At 41.7% G+C, this 20,177-nt stretch overlaps 6 protein-coding genes across 7 annotated transcripts; 3 read left to right on the forward strand and 3 right to left on the reverse strand.

The window, feature by feature from the left end:
• The first annotated feature begins 149 nt into the window (after positions 1-149).
• LOC117189834 (allergen Tha p 1-like) lies at positions 150-836 on the forward strand. Its single transcript, XM_033394897.1, has 2 exons — positions 150-550; positions 630-836. Exons 1-2 carry the CDS (start codon positions 286-288, stop codon positions 770-772), a joined length of 408 nt encoding a protein of 135 aa, XP_033250788.1. The 5' UTR covers positions 150-285; the 3' UTR covers positions 773-836.
• A 188-nt stretch (positions 837-1,024) lies between these two features.
• Positions 1,025-2,239, reverse strand: LOC117189832. Its single transcript, XM_033394895.1, has one exon. The coding sequence runs from the start codon at positions 2,173-2,175 to the stop codon at positions 1,114-1,116; it is 1,062 nt and encodes a 353-aa protein (XP_033250786.1). The 5' UTR covers positions 2,176-2,239; the 3' UTR covers positions 1,025-1,113.
• Positions 2,240-2,799: 560 nt separating this feature from the next.
• Positions 2,800-5,279, forward strand: LOC117189836 (probable protein BRICK1-B). The gene is made up of 2 exons (XM_033394900.1): positions 2,800-2,982; positions 5,090-5,279. Exons 1-2 carry the CDS (start codon positions 2,862-2,864, stop codon positions 5,197-5,199), a joined length of 231 nt encoding a protein of 76 aa, XP_033250791.1. The 5' UTR covers positions 2,800-2,861; the 3' UTR covers positions 5,200-5,279.
• A 504-nt stretch (positions 5,280-5,783) lies between these two features.
• On the reverse strand, positions 5,784-7,027 carry LOC117189835 (ejaculatory bulb-specific protein 3-like). Of its 2 annotated transcripts, XM_033394899.1 has the most exons (3): positions 6,917-7,027; positions 6,142-6,538; positions 5,784-5,870 (listed from the first exon to the last, which is right to left on the reverse strand). In XM_033394899.1, the coding sequence occupies exon 2, from the start codon at positions 6,524-6,526 to the stop codon at positions 6,146-6,148; it is 381 nt and encodes a 126-aa protein (XP_033250790.1). In that variant the 5' UTR covers positions 6,527-6,538; positions 6,917-7,027; the 3' UTR covers positions 5,784-5,870; positions 6,142-6,145. The 2 variants fall into 2 exon arrangements, with proteins under 2 accessions (XP_033250790.1, XP_033250789.1); XM_033394898.1 differs by lacking the exon at positions 5,784-5,870 and having other exon boundaries at positions 6,013-6,538.
• Positions 7,028-7,758: 731 nt separating this feature from the next.
• Positions 7,759-9,005, reverse strand: LOC117189833 (adenylate kinase-like). The gene is made up of 4 exons (XM_033394896.1): positions 8,856-9,005; positions 8,337-8,573; positions 8,108-8,275; positions 7,759-8,045 (listed from the first exon to the last, which is right to left on the reverse strand). Exons 1-4 carry the CDS (start codon positions 8,955-8,957, stop codon positions 7,830-7,832), a joined length of 723 nt encoding a protein of 240 aa, XP_033250787.1. The 5' UTR covers positions 8,958-9,005; the 3' UTR covers positions 7,759-7,829.
• Positions 9,006-15,630: 6,625 nt separating this feature from the next.
• LOC117191068 lies at positions 15,631-16,628 on the forward strand. The gene is made up of 2 exons (XM_033396034.1): positions 15,631-15,744; positions 15,785-16,628. Exon 2 carries the CDS (start codon positions 15,816-15,818, stop codon positions 16,227-16,229), a length of 414 nt encoding a protein of 137 aa, XP_033251925.1. The 5' UTR covers positions 15,631-15,744; positions 15,785-15,815; the 3' UTR covers positions 16,230-16,628.
• Positions 16,629-20,177: the final 3,549 nt, after the last annotated feature.

A 20,177-nucleotide genomic window follows, 5' to 3' on the forward strand; every position in this document is an offset into this window, starting at 1 on the left:
CAAAGACCACAGCAAGATTTTATCTTGAAAGTAAAAGTATCTCCTGTTGGAAGTTTTCTGTTAATTCTTTCGTATTTTGTGTTAGCTTAGATGATAAATTATTTAGATAATAGAGTATTTAGTGTAGAAAAATCGCACATCTGGCATGGGTGTTTTTTTCCAGCGATAAGTACTATTTCCGTCTCATTTGAGATTTCGATTCCTATCCGTACCTTGATGGTGACTACGCGGAGATATTTTTTAATGGCATTCGAGGTCCAGCCTCTTTTGCGCATGCACGAATAAATGGGATACACAGTTTCTGGCTCTCGTTCAGATATACAGTCACACAGTCGCGTATTCGAAGGAGTAGTAATGCTTTCACTAAATAAAAATCAGGCGCAGTTTTTGGTTCTTTATTTTATTTTCTTCATCATTTTTATTTCCTCAAAGGCCCAAGCCGAAGAGAAAAATATTAACAAGCTGCTGAATAACCAGGTCGTGGTCAGTCGCCAAATAATGTGCATTCTTGAGAAGAGCGAATGCGACCAATTGGGGCAGCAACTTAAAGGTAGCGTATAACATCTATAGACATCGAAAAGCTGCGACGCTACATTCACAATATTTTATTCAATCATAACCATTCGCAGCTGCTCTGCCAGAAGTTATCACCAGGAAATGCAGAAACTGTTCGCCTCAACAAGCTCAAAAGGCGCAAAAGCTAACAACATTTTTACAAACAAGATACCCCGATGTCTGGGCAATGCTTATAAGGAAATATCAAAGTGTCTAAATATATCACCGGGCTATTTATACCCATGAATTCAAAAATAAAATCGTAGTATCGTGCCACATTACTTCTGTATTCTGTTGTGCTCTTTGTGTATGGCAGGGGCTGTTCGGGGTCTGGCACGTACAACGTCCTTGCATTTGGCTTTGTGATCATTGGTTGCTGCTTCCGAGGTACCATTCCCCAGATCCTGATGTGGTTCGGCATGCCACAAAAAATTAATCTAGCCCCGTTTAAGCAAACAAAATAACGTGATACAACTTTTGTACACATGAATGTATATTTTCTTCTTATTATTATTATATAAAATCTATAAATTTATATATGCATTTAAAGACAATTAATTATTTACTGTGACTATCAACATAAACTGTTGCATTATCTACGCCCAAGAACTGGTGTATACTTAATGTGGAGAGCATTTTCATCTGGCCCTGATAGAGAACATCAGCGATTATTTTCTCCGCATATATAGCTTGGGTGGCTTCCATGGAACGCAGCTTGTGGGCAATAATTTTTCCGAAATTCGAGAAGTGATCGTCGAGCTGGTGGTCGGCACTCTTGAGCGCCAACGAAAACAACCGCTCAAAGGCTATTGTAGATATATCCGCTCGAAACTTGGCTGCGGGCACCACGACTTTATTATCGTCGGATACTTGAGATGATAGGGAAGAAGAGCGCTTTCGACTTATTTTGTTCGGTTTTTGTTGGATGGCGGCCTGGACTGGCCTGGCCTGCTCGGAATCTATTTGTTTGGGAATATCGGGTAGGGATTTTCTTCGTTCCCTGCTGTCGGACGATGTCATGACAATTTCCACCTCCTTGATAGTAGCCCCTGAGGGATGGTTGTTGTTGGCATTGACTGTTTGAATACTGATAATAGGGTCAGCAGTGCATGCAGCAGATGCATCCTCGAATAAATATTCGGTTGCACAGTATTTGGGTGATAACTTTTGATTATCCGCTTTTTGTGGCTTTGGCAGACTCTCGGCATCGGATAGTTCTTCACAGATTTCCGACGGGATTAAAGTTACAGTGCTCTCGGAATATTGTTGCTGCAGCGGGGGGTTATCGTGACGCTTTGTCTTTTTATCAGGAATTTCTTCGTCTTTTAGGAACATAAGCGACTCAAAATATCGCCGCTTGGGACAGTAGGGCTCAAATTTCTCGCCTTTTTTTTTAATTTCATTACATTTTCTTAATTGATGACGAAATGCACACCGCAGATTGTTTATCTTTTGCTTTGTTCTTTCCACATTGTACATCTCTCCATGCTTAGTCGCCACTTCTATTAGCTTCATGTAAGCCTCCTGTCGTTTGCTCCTGTTTCTGAAGTCCACGGAATCCGCTTTCCATAAGCACGGATTCACTTTGTATTCCTCTATGAAATCGTCAATAAAATCCATTTTTGTTTACGAAAACAGCATTCAACTTAGGCCAAAATGTATGTTTGTATATGTATATGCTGTATGTGTGCCAACACAACGTCAAAAAATAAATTGGAGCAAAAAGAAATGAAACATAACAATCGGTATCACTAATACCCTGTGCACACTGAGCACATCCTCGGAGAACGGTGGGATTTTTGGACAGATGTGAAACACCGATTCACACTGGCATCCAACATCCCCTATCCGTCAAAAAGCACCTGATGAGCATTAGAAGGAGCAGCAGAAATGAGAGGAGGAGCACGAAGGAGAAAACAAAATTCCAAGCCACGCTGCTTCAAATTTTGTTATAAAATAGTGTGGGTTGTCGTCGTCAGAAATTTATTTTCGCGCGAGCGAAGCGATTGTGCTGGTTGCTTGCTAGAAAAATTCCCAATTTATTCATTATAAGCTGTTTTTTTCCCCGTAGATGGGCACTGTGAGGAAAGGCAATAAATAAAATATTCGTTTAATTTCATTTATTTATAATGCACAGATATTTTAAATTCTATTAATCTTGCGATACATCGATTTCAATTATAAAAGGAGTATTTTAGGATTCGATATTTCTGGTATTTAATAGCCTTACTTTTCTACTTGGTCACACTGTCACATTCACACCCACATTCAAGAAATTAAGAAAATAAACATTTTAAGATATAAAAATGAGTGGTGCTCACAGAGAGGCGATTCAGAAGCAAATTCATCAGGATTGGGCGAATAGGGAATACATTGAAGTCATAACAGCCAGCATTAAACGTATTACGGACTTTTTAAACTCATTTGGTAAGAAAGCATAGCCGAGTATATAGCACGTACATACATACATGTGAGGGAGTGTGTCACATCTGCCGATATGTAAATGCATAAATACACAGGGCCGGCTTTAGGTCTGATGATTTTGTTATTATATGCGATACTCAAAATGATTGGATTTGTGTAACGACTAGAAGAAAGCTTTTCCGACCCCATAAAGTATATATATTATTGCTCAGCGTCTGTTCGCCCGTCTTGTTTGACGCCTAGATCTCACAGACTATAAGAGCTAGACCCACAAATGACAGAAATCTGTGGCATCCACAATTTTTAAGATGTGAGAAAATCAAAAAATCAGAGAATGACCATTGACGAATCTATATCAGATCAGATGATTATTGTAACCAAAAGGAACAAATAAATTTGCAGTGGCTACGCAACGCCCTACACGTCCAAAACATTTTTGTATACCTAGTATAAAAGAGAGATATTGGAGAACTTTTAAGGTCGGTTAATTGTTGAAACTGTTTATACAGATGCAATCAATTTATTTCCGATTCCCTTTCAGGTATGAGGGCGGTACGCAACTCACAATCACAAGCCCGAAATTTGACATCAAAAACCATTCTTGCGATTGTGAGCAAGGACAGAAATCGTCTTAAAAGTTGCATAGATTTTCATGATGTTTAAATCAATCAACTGCTTAAATCTTTCCTTCACAAAAGCGAGAGCCGTACCAACCAGATAAATTAAATAATCAGTTCAGCATTGATCCTCTGGTGTGAAGTTTGTAGACTCATCCTGACTTTTGTGTTCAAAAATGCACTTTTTGGACATCAGGATCTTTTGAATCGGAGCCTAAAATCTCCATCAGAGCTTAATAAACTTATTTCGCTTCATATTTAATGGTTTTCACCGTGCCCAGTCTGCTTTTCCAACGATTTGTGCAAAATCCACACGGCCAAATGCGGCTCTCGGGTTTAGGACCCTATTTTGGAATTCTTAGTTATTTCTTTTCATGTTACAGCCTTATGCCTTGTCCAAGCAATTTTGAATCCTAGAAAATGCTCTTTGATGCTCACGTTGTTATCGTAGATCGCGAAATATCGCGCTTCTTATATAATTTTCTGTATTTTGGCTAAAACGTCGTTTGCCAGAAGATATATCAATTTCCCTTGAATCATTTTACCACAATAATGGTCGTTTAATGGTCGAACTCACCAAACATCTCCACTAGACCGAAGAAATTTCCCGTATTCTGCGTGAAAAGATTGTCTGATGAGTCACAAAATGATAGATTGTGTATAGCGAGAAACGTAGCTATCATAATAAGACTTTCTAGAAAGCGCTTCCAATTATGTGTTTTGTCATTCAGAAACTTTTGTTGTTGAAGATTTCTGGCCATCGAGGTGGATCAGGCGAAATTTCAATGTTACCAGAAACATTTACACTCACATCATTCTAACAGATTGACAGATTATCAGGCGTTTCCAGCTGCAACTTTAGATTATCGGATATCAAATGGGAATCAATTTCGTCAGTTTTCCTATAAAGTACAAAGTTTCATCGATTAAAAATTCGATTGATTCTACATTGGCTGCGAAGACGCTCCCTTTTGATCCTGAATTAAAAATTTGTATTTCAAACTCTTTTTCGGCTTTTTTTCCTATTCGTCGCACCGGAAAGATTCTTCATACAAACAATTTATTTATTCATATTTGTGTGTACGATTTGTGATTATAGGCTTAAAGAGTGTCATTGCCAGTAAGTGTACATATTTACACTTGTTATGAATTTTAAATGGACTCTACATATAACGTGCGAATTAGGCGTAGTTTGCACGTTGTCTGTCCGAAATCAGGTGCTGATTTCGTATTATTATCCGGTAGCTGTTATGTGCTTACAAATGAATGATGCTCACGATAAACTCTTCCGGATGTTCAGAGTTTTTTTGACTCACGAGTCTATAGTCTATATATATATATACATCTATAGCGTTCTCGAAATGATAATCTTTCTACATATATTGTAAGCTATGATTTATCCTTCTGCTATTTTATGTGATTTTTTAATTAATTGGTCTAAAATTGTCAGATTTCGTTAAACAAGACTCATATGTAACTTTTTGTCTTTTCAGATATGTCCTGTCGGTCTCGATTGGCAGTACTCAACGAAAAACTAACGATCCTAGAGCGGCGCATAGACTATTTGGAAGCCTGTGTAGCTCAAGGGGAAACATTAACGTAAATTCAACCCAAGCTATGTTCTAACATTTATATTAAGCTTTGTACATTTATAAGACAATTAAAAATAATGATAAACCCCTAGCTGTTGCATATATTTTCTGAATAATTTTTTTTTTATGTATTACCAATTTCCATGACATACAAAACCATTGTTATCGCGTTGGACGTTCTTTGAAGACTTTCCTTCCATGCTGTTTCTTCCTTTCACGGTTGAGTGGACGGACAAGCGATCGGATTCGTTTCACTGCCCCTCCATCAAACTATATAATATATATATTATTCGGAATACGTCAGAGACTCGACACGCACGCAATGCAATGCCCGAATAGTCGTAGCTCTGTTGCCTTGGCTGTTGCCAAAGATGACGGGAAGTATCATTTGTATATTGTCATATCGATACTGTCTTTGGCTTTAATAGAACACATTCTAAGTGGGCTATTATAGTCCATATAATACACCTACGTAATACCATTCGCTGATTTGTCAAAATGTACTGCTCTTAGCCAACCTTCGAAATCCCCTAATGATGTGATAGACAAAGCCTTATGTACAAAATGAATCTCTTTATTCAACGTAAAATCGAAATATATAAAATTTTGATGAGCAGATAGATATATAATAACAGATAACAACAATTATAGATTTTTTGGCAATCGAATTATGTAGATCAATGTCTTTGGCTTTAATAGAACACATTCTAAGTGGGCTATTATAGTCCATATAATACACCTACGTAATACCATTCGCTGATTTGTCAAAATGTACTGCTCTTAGCCAACCTTCGAAATCCCCTAATGATGTGATAGACAAAGCCTTATGTACAAAATGAATCTCTTTATTCAACGTACAATCGAAATATATAAAATTTTGATGAGCAGATAGATATATAATAACAGATAACAACAATTATAGATTTTTTGGCAATCGAATTATGTAGATCAATAGAATTAGATCTTGATTCCGGCATTCGTTGCCTGTGCACGGTAACGCTTGATGAAAATATCCTCGGGATCGAACTTGGTTTGGAGCTGCTTCCACTCCTCCGGCTTGTTGTCGATAATGAACCGAATGACTTTGTCAGTGTTGGACCTTTGCCTTTCACTGCACTTGCTGCACTCTGTTTTCAAGGCGTCCGGCAGGGACTTTTTCAGCTCCCGTCCCTCGGGTGTGCATTTGCCAGTCTCAATCAGACATTTGAAATAGTTTGTGAAGAGTCGATCCGATTTCAAAATTTCGTCCACATCAAGGTTATCATATTTGGTGGTATATTTTTCTTCGGCGGCAACCAGCACCACTCCGAGGAGCAACAGCGTGAGTAGCATTTTCATTTTGAAAGGGAGCTGCGAAAAAAGTACAATGAAATTTTTTTTAGCAGTCGTGGATTGGCACTTTTGGTCACACTCTACAGCTCAAATACTCAGTATATGCATATATGTTTTGGTAACAAACCAGTTTAAAGTCTAACACAATCTTGGGGCTTGAGTCAATGAAATCGCTTTCAATCTGATTATTGATACAAATGTATCTGAGTGGGACTGCATAAAGCACTACTTATGACTGCCTGATTCAGATGCCCTACGCGATGCCTACAGATGCCTAAACGCGATTCACATTAATTACTAGACTAGCAAAAACAGGTTCAGCCTCTGCCGAATCGGCTTTGAATAAATTAGATATGCAATCAGCAGCACTAAATGTAAAAATATTAGCTATCTTACAGTGGAGAGCGACAAGTTAACGACGAACGACAGGTAGATGCGTAGCAATGCAACAGCTTGAACTAACTGACAAACTGTGTCTATGAAGTTCGCTTTTATACCTAGCTACGATTGAACTTCAGGTGTAATATATACGTACAGACATCGATTTGTAAGCGTGTAGTAAGGCTGTACAGAGACCAGAGACTTAGGATTGTATATACTTTAGACTTTGAAGCACAAATTGCTATTGCTAAAAAGTCAACCCGGTGATTAGTCAATCGTCGTTATAACTTTATATAATGTGTATGCGGATAGTTAAACATGCTTAATTTGATTTTAATATTAAGCAGGTGACATACGAAGCTATTCTACGAACTATCAAATCGTCGAGTTTGTACTAAATGACTTTAAAACGAATGAACCACTTCAGACTCAAAGTGCTTTGTGGATACTCAACGTATAACGTGTAAAAGCAATAAAATTAATGACCTTTCCCAGTCTGTTACACACGTTTAAGCAAGGAATATTTTTGTTGTGCTTCCCAACATAAATCCCTGCAAACAATTTCAGGAACCCATATGTTCTGCTCCTTCAAGCACTTGTATGTCCTTGGATATTCCAGAACCGTGCTCGAATCGTAAGTATTCTCCGAATTTGAAGTTTGTCTTTTATCAATTCAACGAAAAATTGTATACATATATTTATTAATTGTGTTTTATTGTAGTTACAAATATTGAAATGTAAAAAGTAGCAAACACTTATACAATTTGGAAATCTGTACAAGGAAAGTAGCTGTAGACCTTTTTCAAATGATTAGTTTTGTCCTGTTATGATCTCTAGGTGTATCATAAACTTTAGACCTAAATTTTGTGTGTTTCAAAGTAAAATGTCAGGAGGCAGTTGCAGTTCGTAATCATGTTTTTGGAACAAATCACGATTGGGGCTGGGCGGTACGTTGGCGTTGGAATATCGATTCAATTGTGGAAGAGACATCGCTGGATTTCCTGGCGGCATCGACTTTGTAGTGCAGTCCCCGCAGGCCATAGTAGTCAACTAGTGGGCGAGTTTGCTTGTGGTATGATTCTAGTCTCTTTTTTAAAGCCTCAGCGTTATCATCGCTTCGTCGCATTAAAGGTTCGCCAGTAATCTAAATTCAACTGTGTTAGGAACTAACTTTTCTCTGATAGAAAATGAGATTATACTACGTACATCATCCTTCATTGTAACTTTGGGAGGAGCAAACTCATCGTGATAAGATCTCCCACTTGCTTGGTGGATCAATCGCCCAGTAATCCTCCGCACCAACAAGCTGTCATCAATGGCAAACTCAATTACAGCATCCAGATTAGCTTTCCTCTTGTCAAGTAGTGAGTCAAGCTTAATATAAAAAATACATTAAGGGTATAGACCATGACACATTCAAATAAATCTGTGTTACCTTTTCAGCTTGAACGACAGTCCTGGGGAATCCATCGAGAAGGAATCCGTTTTTACACTCGGGTTTGTCCAAATTGGAGTCAATCATATCCACTACAAGCTCATCTGATACCAATTTTCCAGCGTTCATAACTTTTTTCAATTCAGTGCCAAGCTTGGAGCCGGAGGAAATTTCCGCCCTCAACATATCGCCTGTTGACAAATGGCAGACACAATATTTTTCCTTCAAAAGGGGGGACTGAAATCGGTTTTATATGGCCGAGTATGAATTTTATAATCTATATACGGGTGGAAATACATCATTAAGTGAGACAAATGTGATGTAAATATGGACACGTGTATGAATGTGCTTGAATGAATGCTTTTTTTATATATATGTATATGTAGTTATGTAATATTAATTTCTTTGATAAACAGGAAGAGATAAATGCGTCCAAGGTGCACGTTTACACATACACGCCATACATGCATATAAACGTGCGTCTGTCACATTAATCACATTATGTAACATTGAACCCACCTGCGTTCCTTTGCCGGAACCCGGCGGTCCTAACAAAATTGCATTGATTCCAATAGTCTGGGGCTCATATCGCTCCACTGGTACAGCTAAATTCGGCGCCATCGTTTGATTTATTTACAAAACTATTTACTTAAGTCTTAACTCAAAATATACTCGTATACTCGGCAGTGTGACCGACCGTTAGAAATATACCGAAACATAAAAAATCATTTAAAAAATTTACCGTAAATATACTGACGAATTCAAGGTCTATTTTACATATTCCTCGTTTTTGATCTTCCGTGAAATATTACTAGCTAGATAGAACATTTAGCCATGCCCACATAATTTCTATGTTGCCCGTGTATGGAATGGGCAACATTGTGTATGGAATTAGTTTCATTGTTGTCAAAAGGTAAAAGAGGTGCGCTCCAAATACAAATTATTTGAATGTGAATGTCAAGGATTTAAATGTTGTCACCCGGGCCATTACCGATTCAAAAAATACGACGAACTCGTCAATTTTGATCTTTCGTCGAATATTCCCAGCTATATAGAACATTTTGCAATGCCCATATAATATTATCCGATTAGTGGCCTATTTTAAACACCATTTTATTGGTAAATTGATTGTAAATTCTTCTTGTAGGTCAATGACATCTTTGCTGCAGCAATATGTTTTGCAATGCATTTTTATGTTTTGAAGAACATTTTTGACGGTTTTTTATTGCTCAAAAGATACGGAAGTTTATATTACCGCAGGGCTGCATTACACATTTATGAACAAAGTCACACGAACCACCCTATTATACCACTAACCATACAGTATATAGATGTGCCAGTTCATACAACGAAAGCGTCACACACTGGCTAGCGCGTTCAGTACCCCAGAGTGACGTCATCATGAGAGAGAGAGAGCGCAGAGAGAACATCGTTGCATGTGCTAGTACACACGCAATATGTTTCGACAAAAATATGTGATTGTATGCTTTTTCAGATTTTTTGAACTCTCTCAGGTCTGGTTCTGTTTTGCCACCAGCATGTTTTAGTGTATGGGATCATATGTAATTACATACATATATGAACATTCTTAAGGCATATCCTCTATTTATAGAAAGAAATATATATATTTATGCAAATTTATTTAAGTATACGTATATATATTTTTTCTTATATTGTATATTTACATACATCATTGTTTTAGTTATAATAAACAAAAAAGTCGAGAACCGACGGCGTTTGCATAAATTTTTATAATTTATAATAAACCTGCTTAAAATAAGGAAATAAATGTGTAATTATATTATTGTAATATTTTATATTTTGTGGTATAAATCAAACAAATAACAGCTTTTATTTCAGTGTACCATACCCCCACCCCCTGCCCATTCTTCATTTATTTTGTGGCGGCCTAGAAGATGGCGCTAATCTCCATGGTACCTAAGCCAGAAAAACAACACACAGAAGTCGATGGCTACAGACCAATTAGCCTGCTCTCAGCGCTAGGGAAGATGGCGGAAAGAATGATACTGAACCGCATCATGCAGCTTGAACCTGTAAAGAAAAGAATTCCAAAGTGGCAGTTTGGATTTAGACAAGGTCACGGCACGCCAGAACAACTTCATCGAGTGGTCAACTTCGCGCTTGATGCAATGGAGCAAAAAATGTATTCGGTAGCTGTGTTTATGGACATTCAACAAGCGTTTGACAGGGTGTGGCATGATGGCCTCCTCTTTAAGCTGAGAAACATATTGCCGCCGCAGCTATTCCAGCTGGTGAGTAGCTTTCTAATGGACAGAAGTTTTAGAGTTGTTGTAAATGGAGCAAATTCATCGAAGCGCCCAATCTGTGCAGGCGTCCCACAAGGCAGCGTTCTTGGACCAACGTTATATACCCTATATACAGCCGATATGCCTTCCTCAAGGGTAATAACTGGGTTGGACGAGGACGATGTGTTGATAGCAACCTACGCGGATGACACTGCAGTGCTGACCAGAAGTCCAAGCATAAATCTAGCTACGGAAGCTCTGCAACAATATGTGAGCAGCTTTGAGGTCTGGGCTCAGAAATGGAACATAGGCATCAACAGCAGCAAATGTGCTAATGTTACTTTTGCTACGAGAACACTTTCTTGCGGAGGCATTAATATGCTGGGCTCCACACTTACGCACAAGAGCTCGTACAAATACCTGGGTGTTGTACTCGACAGGTCACTAAATTTCAAAACCCATACTACCATGGTTCGACAGTCTGTGATGGCGAAAGCGGGAAAGATGGCGTGGCTACTTGCACCAAGAAATAAGCTATCGCTATAAGCTATATAAGCTATAAGCTATACAAGTCCATCCTCAGCCCCATATGGAAATACGCACTTCAAGTTTACGGCATCGCGTCAAAAACCAACTTAAATAAAATTAGAGTTGCTCAGTCAAAAATTCTACGACGAATATGCAATGCTCCATGGTACATACGAAACAGCGACATCGAGAGGGACCTAAAGGTTCCCAAAGTGGGCGATGTTATACAATTACATGCAGCAAGGTACTTGCAACGACTTGGTGGTCACCCTAATGCGCTAGCCAGACGTCTAATTAACCCGCCAAGGAAAAGAAGACTCAAAAGGAGTCATCCCCTGGATCTCGCTACTAGATCCCTCCTATAACATCTCATTAACTTTTTGTAAATATTCTAAATAATGTATGTACCTACTCCATATATGTAACATTAAGTTTAAGTATGTATCTCCTGTGATCAATTGTTTTTCCCCTTAAATGTAAAACTAGATTAAGTTGCCACGAAAGGTAGCAGTAAACTTGTTTACAATAAAATACAAATTTTCCACATGAAAAAAAAAAAAAAAAAATAAAATTTTGTGGCGGTAGGTCAGTCCATCAAAAGACTCAAAACAAGAACCAAACTCAAATGTCAGTTCTAGCGGCCAGCAATACTAAACACACACACGCAAAGTACGTGAGAACCCAGCAAACCAAACGCTCACAAATGATATCGCATACGAGTCAACTGCGAGACTTAACCCGACAAAACGCTCGCATTCGGACCCGTATATGATAGAAATATGATACTTGTGTCGTTCAGTTTGTGGCATTGAAAGTATCATTTATGATAGCTCGCAAAGGAATCGCTTGCGAGCCTTTTGCGATATCATTTATGAGCCTTTTGCGATATCATTTGTGAGCTTTTGCGTTTTGCGACACAAAACCATATCGCTCGTACACAAGCTCGCTTGCGAGCTCGTTTGCGAGCATTTTGCGGAACTCTCGCAAAAGGCACATTAGTTGGTTTGCTGGGATTGCATGTGTACTAACACATGCAAAGATGTTCTCTCTGCGCTCTCTCTCTCATGATGACGTCACTCTGGGGTACTGAACGCGCTAGCCAGTGTGTGACGCTTTCGTTGTATGAACTGGCACATCTATATATTGTATGGTTAGTGATTATACTCATTTTTAACTAAAAACTGAACTAAAATAAATTATCGAATATTTTCTCAAATTAATGTTTCTATCAGGTAGGCTCACGCGCATGTTACAAGCCCAGTCTTGCTAACGTTTCGATAACCAAATCGGACTGCGCCAGCTGTTTGAATGAAAACGAATGGTGCTGTTGCCCTGACCAATTATTTCTGACCCAAATTTGAGGTTGGGTCACACAAAATTATTTATAGAAAAGTCACAAGCTAAATGTTGCCTGCTAATGTTGTCAAATTTGTGTTAATGCATCAATAATTCATAATAAGATTCGTTTTGTTATATAAAAAGCCGTTTACTTTTCATTTCGTCGAGGAAAGTGTTTTTATTAATTTATATGATTTCAAAAAAAATCGGACTTTTGTGAAATTGAAGGAGCCTGGCTGCATGTGTGAGGAAACAACTGTACTTTTTTTCTATATACGAGAAGAGCTTTGACAGCTGCAAAGAATTTCATAACCTTTTTGTCCCTTGTAACCTTTGAAAATGGAACAGATATTTTTGACGATCCACTTATTTTTAAAAATATGATATTATATTGCTAAAAAAACAACGTGAAAATTTAAAAAATCAAGTCCTTTCTCTTTTTTTTTAATTAATGAAACTAAAAAATTGACTTTGATTTATAAGTGTTAATTGGTGTTCCAGTCCCACCTGAACGATAGGTGGCCAGGGCTGAGGGCGACGCGCCATCTAGCGGAAGTCCAGGGAGGCTCGATGGTGTATGGGGACATTAGTAAGGGAAAAAGGGATAAATAGGAGTGAAAATATTAGAAAACGTGGATTGGATTATGGAAATCGTGGAGCGTGGACCCGAAGAGTAACGTCGAATTTTGAAATTTTGTGCTTAAAACAGAAAGTTTGAAGTGAGTACAGAAAAGGCGGGCGTGCAAATAGGTTGTAATGCAGAAAATTTTACTCACAGCCGGCAAGGAATATAGCCACCAGAAACGGGCCAGAAGGTTTCCTGGAGAGGAACACTGGAGTTCGAGAAAGTCGACTGCAGAGAAGAAGACTGTCCAACGTGAACCTGAGTGAGTTCGTTCCAGTTGCGCATGTGTGAGCCAAGAAGCGCGAGACGCGTGAAGTGGGGGGTGAAAGAAGACGACTTAGCTGCCAGGGCAATCCTAGCGACATCGCAACGTCGTTGCATCGCCTTCCAGTGCGTGCCACACGTTTGGTCTCATTCACCACGTAAAAACCCCGAAACCCTATTTACACACACACACGAGCACACGTATACACGTATACACACGACCTACATATATAAATTTAGGGCTGACCGGCCACGGCCAGCGATCGCCCACGTCGTTTGAACTTAAAGAAAAAAAAACATAATCCGCACTCCAAACACCGTTTCACATTAAATGTTATTTTGTTCCGTGTGTTGTCCTTTATTTAGTATTAGCTTAAACCGTTTAACGTAACATCTTGGCCATTGAAAAAAAAAAATATGTAAAAACACCAACACCGTTCACGAACCTAAATCTGCGATCAGCTGTTCAGTTCCAGAAGATTAACCCTTAGTGGGTGACGCGGGTGTCCCGTCAGTCCACCGTATTTGGTCGAGCGATTTGTGGAAAAATTGTTTATTGTTTATGTCCCGGGGACCCTTAACAAGAGCTCTTGGTAGGTTAAGTCTGCGTAGGTGCCCGAGTTAAATTAACTCCCGTAAAACTGGATCCACTCATGTACACATATTCCATTACGTATGGGTGGGGGTATCCCTGTTGGTTGAACGAAATTTCGGCAGTTATTTCCGTGTTTGCCTTTGTGTCGAACGTTTTGGTGTTTCTTTTTGGTTAGTGATAATTTTGAGTATATCTATTTATATATGAGAAAGATGAAATTGTCAATTTATAATTATTAAAGCTTGGATATACATATATTGAAGAATGATGCAGTAAATTAAAAGAGAGGGAGGACGCGTGGCGTAAGCCATGGCTTAGGCCAGCCGTTACCGTTTGGTCACAGGTAGGGCGGGCGCGCGAAGTGATAACACCCAACCTTATCCCACTTGATAGCTGTCTGTTTATGATTTTCTTTGTCTTTAGGTTGTTGTTAGTTTTGATGTCCCGAGAAGTAGTATGTCTCCTTTTTTGTCTACATTTGGCGGGCAAGGGGAACTACCCAGCCCTGGGGTCGACAGCTAGCCGGCATTGCCCCCTGGGAAACAAGCCAAGTGTAACAAATGGCGCCCAACTTATTTTCGAATTCGCATGCATCTGGACTGACGCAGGTTCGGGTGGTATCACAACAAATGTCACTCGGGCTGGTAAAGGCAGATGTGGGGAATGAAAAAAAATAATAAATTTTGTGGAGAAGACGACAGCTCGCGAAGTGCAGTTTAGCTGTCCCAGCAGAAGTCGCTGCTGCAGGCTTAAGATGAGCGTAAAGCTGGTCCTTAATGGCGCGGGGTGATTGATGCTAGGGATGGATAGACGGAGGCAGTTAACGGAAATATAAAGCATGTGATAGGGACTTACGAATTGCAATTGAACATTTTGTCGCTATTCGACGTCGCAAGTGAACGTAAGTCACTGCCGTTCAACAAAAAAATGGACAGGGAGTTTGCGACGGACACATTGCCTGGTGATATTGGAATAAGTTAGAGTAAGTCATGTAGGTAAATGTTCATTGTAGTTTCGCACCTGTTTGTTTAAAATAAAGCCGCTTTCGTGTTTTTGAACCTGTTGTCTGTCTGCCGAGAGGTGGTGAGGAGTAGGTGTAGTCGTAAAGACTACCCGCGATGCATCTGTTGTCATGGCAGATCGGTATGATGGATGACAGAAACAAATCACAAGCAAAGTGAGCTCATGCACCGTGAGGCTTCTCGTTTATCGGCCATCGCTTAGAGCGATCACTAGAGTAGATGACAGGCCACACAAAGGTGGTGTTCGTAATTGTAGGATATCCGTAGGGCGACTGTCAAGTGGAGCGCAGAAACTGGAGCGGTTACTGGTCCCGGCTAGTCACATATCCCCCTCTTAATGAATCTTGTAAGAAGAAGAAGAACTGTTAGGAATTTTTATTGTTAGGTTTTGTGTTGTGTTGAATGTGTTTGAAGTTTGAGTGTCTTAGGTGTCAACCTAATAAACATGTATGTTATTATTTATTTATTTATTCAAATATTTAATTGCGCTAGTTGGCGCAATATTTATATCGGTATTTATTTATTTATTTATCGGAGTATTTATTGGTCCGAAGCGTGGTGTTATTTATTCTTGCTAGTTATTTCTTTGGTTATTTATTTCTTTATTTATATATATTATCTAGTTTAGGAGTTTCCCTTTTTTTGTAATATTGGTGTTGCTCGGTGTAGATGCTACAAGAAGGGGGTAGTCGACAGTATCATACGCGATCACGCGTAAACAAAACAGTGGACCAGATTGGAGAAGTGTCAGGGGCGATGTTTGATCAAGATCGGGAGGAACTTGGAGCTGTGGGTGGGTTGCCGAGAACACCGGTCCAGGCCAGGTCAGAAGAATGGCCAATGTCCGATCCTACACCCACGCTTGCTTCCGAACTGGCATCAGCAGTCAACGTATCGTTGGCTCAGGCTCATGCGACACACAGGGCAGCGAACATTGACTCGATTAGTCGGGTGTTGCAGGAAGAGTTGCGTAAAGGGTTTATCGAGATGATGCACCAACTCAACGAGGTACTCCAGCAGGTTAGACAGCTGCAGCAGCAGAAGGAACCGCAGCGGGAGGAGGTTCACCACGAGCAGGAGTATCGAGGAGCAATCCCGAAAAGGAAGCCGTCTAGCACGACTGATGCGCCAATTCCGCCACCAAAACCATTTTTGGCTCGCTCGGGGCGAGGTGGTATTGGTCCGGAACCGTCTTCAGGAGTAGTACCGACCGCATCCAGTGAGCGGCATCAACGAGGTGGGCATCAAGCGTGAAATTGGCGAAACCCGATAGCACTCAGACACTCGGGTCAGGGTCGTGTCGAGAGTAGGAGAGCTGGTGGGATTCCTCGAGAAGATCCGCATCCAAATCCCCCGGGTTATAGACCTTGGCCACGGTGGAGCCGAGTCGAAAAATGGGACGTGACGTTCGACGGAGACAGCAACAAAAAGACAGTCGAGGATTTTGTGTTCCGAATTTAATTCCTACAATGCCGCTGTCCGTGGGATGAAGTTCTAAAGGGATTTCATCACCTGGTTACCGGAATGGCGCGGGAATGGTACTGGCAGTACATCCGTGATCATGGCGGTGGTGTTTGGCAGGAACTAAGGGGCGACTTAATTGCTCGTTTCCGAGGCACGGCGTCCGAGTTCGACCGCATGAGAGAACTGCGAGAAAGAATGCAGCGGTCAAACGAGAGTGTGGAAGACTTTTTCCATGTCATGAGAAAGCTCGCGTCGAGGTTGGAGATGCCACCACCTGAAAAGGAGATGGTAAAAATCGTCAAAAAGGCACTCACAGATGAGATAACAAGTTTCGTCTACGGCTTACGGGTTTATTCCTTAGACCAACTGCGGGATGAGTGCGTGGAAATAGAGGCACATCTGAAGAGGAAGGCTTCGTCGCGAGGAGCACCCAAAGCCACAAACTATGGTCGCGGGGCGAATGCGAACGTCAGCGAGGTCGCGCAGGATCGGTCGACTAGCGATGAAGAGGCAGAGGTCATTGAGGAAGCGCAAGTAACACAGCGTGTTCCACAGAAGTTGATTTGCTGGAACTGCGGGCAGACCGATCATGGCTTTAGGGACTGTATGGCATCGGAGAGGCGAATTTTCTGCTACCGGTGTGGAAAGCCCGATGCATATTGTCCAACCTGTCCGAATTGCGCGGGAAACGTGAAGAGGGGTGCGATCCAAGCAGGCGAATCACGCTCACAGAAGGGGCCTGCGCAGAGAAAGTAGAAGAAAATAAAAATTAGATAGAATTAGATAGACGTAATTTGCATGCTAGGTTAAGGAACTTATCATATGAAGAGCGATTAAGAAATTATTTAGAAACCCGAAATAGAATATTTTCTGAACTACGAGTGGATGGTATGCGAGCACTGTCGGTGCGGGTGAGAAAGGCGAGATCCCGGTTTAAGCAAAGGCGAGCTATGAGGAGGCAGGTGATTGCTTCAGTAAAGCGTTGTTGAAAGAAAGACCCGAGAGTTTTCGCAGAAATCTCTATAATGGGCGAGTCCGTGCGAGGCCTGTTAGATTCAGGCGCTAGGGTGTAATGGTCAGGAATTCCTGGAGAAGCTGGGCTTGGAGGCTCGTCGATATTCTTCTATAGTGAAGGTAGCGAATGGGGAAGATCGCGCAATCGTTGGCCGAGTAGAATTACTGGTGAAATACAAGGGAGAGGTAAAAAGATTTAAAAAGGAAATTTACTTGGGGGTAGACTTTTGGCGGGTATTCTCATTGGCTCCTGAGGTGATGGGAGAAGGTCCAGTAGGGGCATCTTACAGATTAGTGGAAGAAGTGCTGGCTGATCAAGTCGCTCACTATGTGGAAGGCCCGGAGAGAGACTCACAAAATTCAGTTAGTGGAGAAGGCCGAGCGTGTGAAGGATCGACATTACCCGCTGTCGCCAGCGATGCAGGAAGTGGTGTGTGGTGAGGTGGACAAGATGTTGGCTTTGGGAGTCATCGAGTACAGTGATAGTCCGTGGAGCAACCGTACCACCGTGGTGCGAAGGCCGGCCAAAAATTGTTTCTGTCTCGATGCCCGAAAGCTCAACAAGGTAACCATCAAGGACGCTTACCCACTTCCTAGCATCGAGGGGATTTTGTCGCGTCTCGATCAGACGATATATATCTCCAGCGTCGACTTAAAATTCGCTTTTTGGCAAATCGAGCTGGACGAGCAGAGTCGACCATATACGGCGTTCACGGTGCCGGGACGGCCTCTGTACCAGTTCCGTATGATGCCCTTTGGCCTCTGCAACGCCGCACAACGCCTATGTAGACTGGTCGATAAGGTGATTCCGGTGGAGATGCGTTCAAACGTCTATGCGTATCTCGACGACTTGCTGATTATAGCTGAGGACTTCCAAACGCACGTGAAGATTCTGCGACAGGTTGCCGAGCGTCTACGAGAAGCAAATTTAACGATAGGGCTGAGCAAATCTCATTTTTGCTATAAAAACATTAAATACCTGGGATTTATAGTGGGTGGAGGAGCGCTGAAGATGGATCCGGATCGTGTGTCGGCCATTTTGCGCATTCCCGAGCCGCGATCTCTTCGAGAATTGCGTAGTTTCCTGGGAACTGCGGGCTGGTACCGTCGCTTTATGAAAAACTATGCTGAGATGGCCGGTCCGCTCACAGACGCCCTGGAAAAGTCGGGAAATGGAATGTTTAAATTGACGGAGGAGGCAAAACGAGCCATGGGGGAGCTAAAAGCTGCACTCACCTCGGCACCAGTCCTGGTACACGCGGATTTCAAGCGGCAATTCTACATACAGTGCGACGCCTCACATTATGGGGTAGGAGCCGTACTCTTCCAACGGGATGACGAGCAGAACGAGAGGCCCATAGCGTTTTTCTCTGCCAAACTGAATTGCCACCAAAAAAACTACTCGGTGACAGAGAAGGAGTGTCTGGCAGCCCTCATGGCGATCCTTAAGTTCCGTCCGTACGTAGAGCTTATGCCGTTTACAGTCATAACTGAACACGCCAGTCTCAAATGGCTCATGACCAAGAGGAACCTGGATGGTCGCTTAGCTCGTTGGTCCCTTCAACTGCAGGCCTTCGATTTCGGCATAGAACACCGGAAAGGAGCGGACAATGTAGTGGCAGATACATTGTCGCGCAGTATTGAAGAGCTGGAAGTGGATCCGAGTAGTGTCTTGGGTTTTGAAACGGTGGAGTTTGAATCTGGAGAATATCAGGAGTTAAGGAAGGAAATAACAGAGAACCAAGACCGCTTACCTGATCTCCAGATTGTTGACGGCATGATATTCAAGCGCATGCGCTTTGAACGATTGGATGATCAACTGGAGGGCGCCGTCTGGAAATTGTGGGTTCCGAGTTCGCTGACGGCCGCGTTGATAGACAAAGCACATTCGGAAGAGAAGACAGCGCACGGAGGAATCGCGAAAACCTTGCACTTATTGCGTAGGCAGTTTTACTGGCCGAACATGGCGATAGAGGTGCGGGATTATATCCGACGGTGCACCGTGTGCAAGGAGTCGAAAGCGCCGAATTATCGGATGCAGGTCGGGATGGGGCAAGAAGTGGTCACTGAGCGCCCGTTCCAAAAACTTTATATTGATTTTTTGGGCAAATATCCGCGGTCAAAGAACGGTCAGGCGTTGATATTTATTGTAGTTGACCAGTTCTCTAAGTTCACATTCCTAAAGACCATGACCAAGGCCACAGCAAAGGAAGTTGTAAGATTTCTCGCTCACGAGGTGTTTTACAAGTTTGGAGTGCCGGAGATGATTCACTCGGACAATGGGGCTCAGTTCGTCTCGAAAACTTTTAAGGAGATGACCGATGCATTCGGAGTCACTCATATGAGGACGCCAGTGTATTCTCCGCAGAGTAACGCAGCCGAACGCGAGAATCGCACAGTACTCAGCGCGATTCGGGCGTATCTGGAAGACGATCACCGGGACTGGGATGTGCATCTGCCGGAGATAGAACTGGCTATTAGGAACTCGGTTCACGAGGCGACAGGCGTAACACCGTTCTTTGCAGTCTTCGGGCAGCATGTATTTGCATGGGTCATGCTACAAGCTGGCAAAGCGACTGCGGTCAATCGGCGAGCATGACATATCGCTGCTGGAGGGTCAGGACAAGCGACAACTCATCCAAGAAAGGATTCGCGCTAGTTTACATCAGGCATACGAGCGTAGTAGGGTAAGATACAACCAGCGAGCTCGGGTGTTTTACGCGA

This window comes from Drosophila miranda (genome assembly GCF_003369915.1).
Source record: "Drosophila miranda strain MSH22 chromosome Y unlocalized genomic scaffold, D.miranda_PacBio2.1 Contig_Y1_pilon, whole genome shotgun sequence".
In the NCBI taxonomy this organism is placed as follows: Eukaryota; Metazoa; Arthropoda; class Insecta; order Diptera; family Drosophilidae; genus Drosophila; species Drosophila miranda.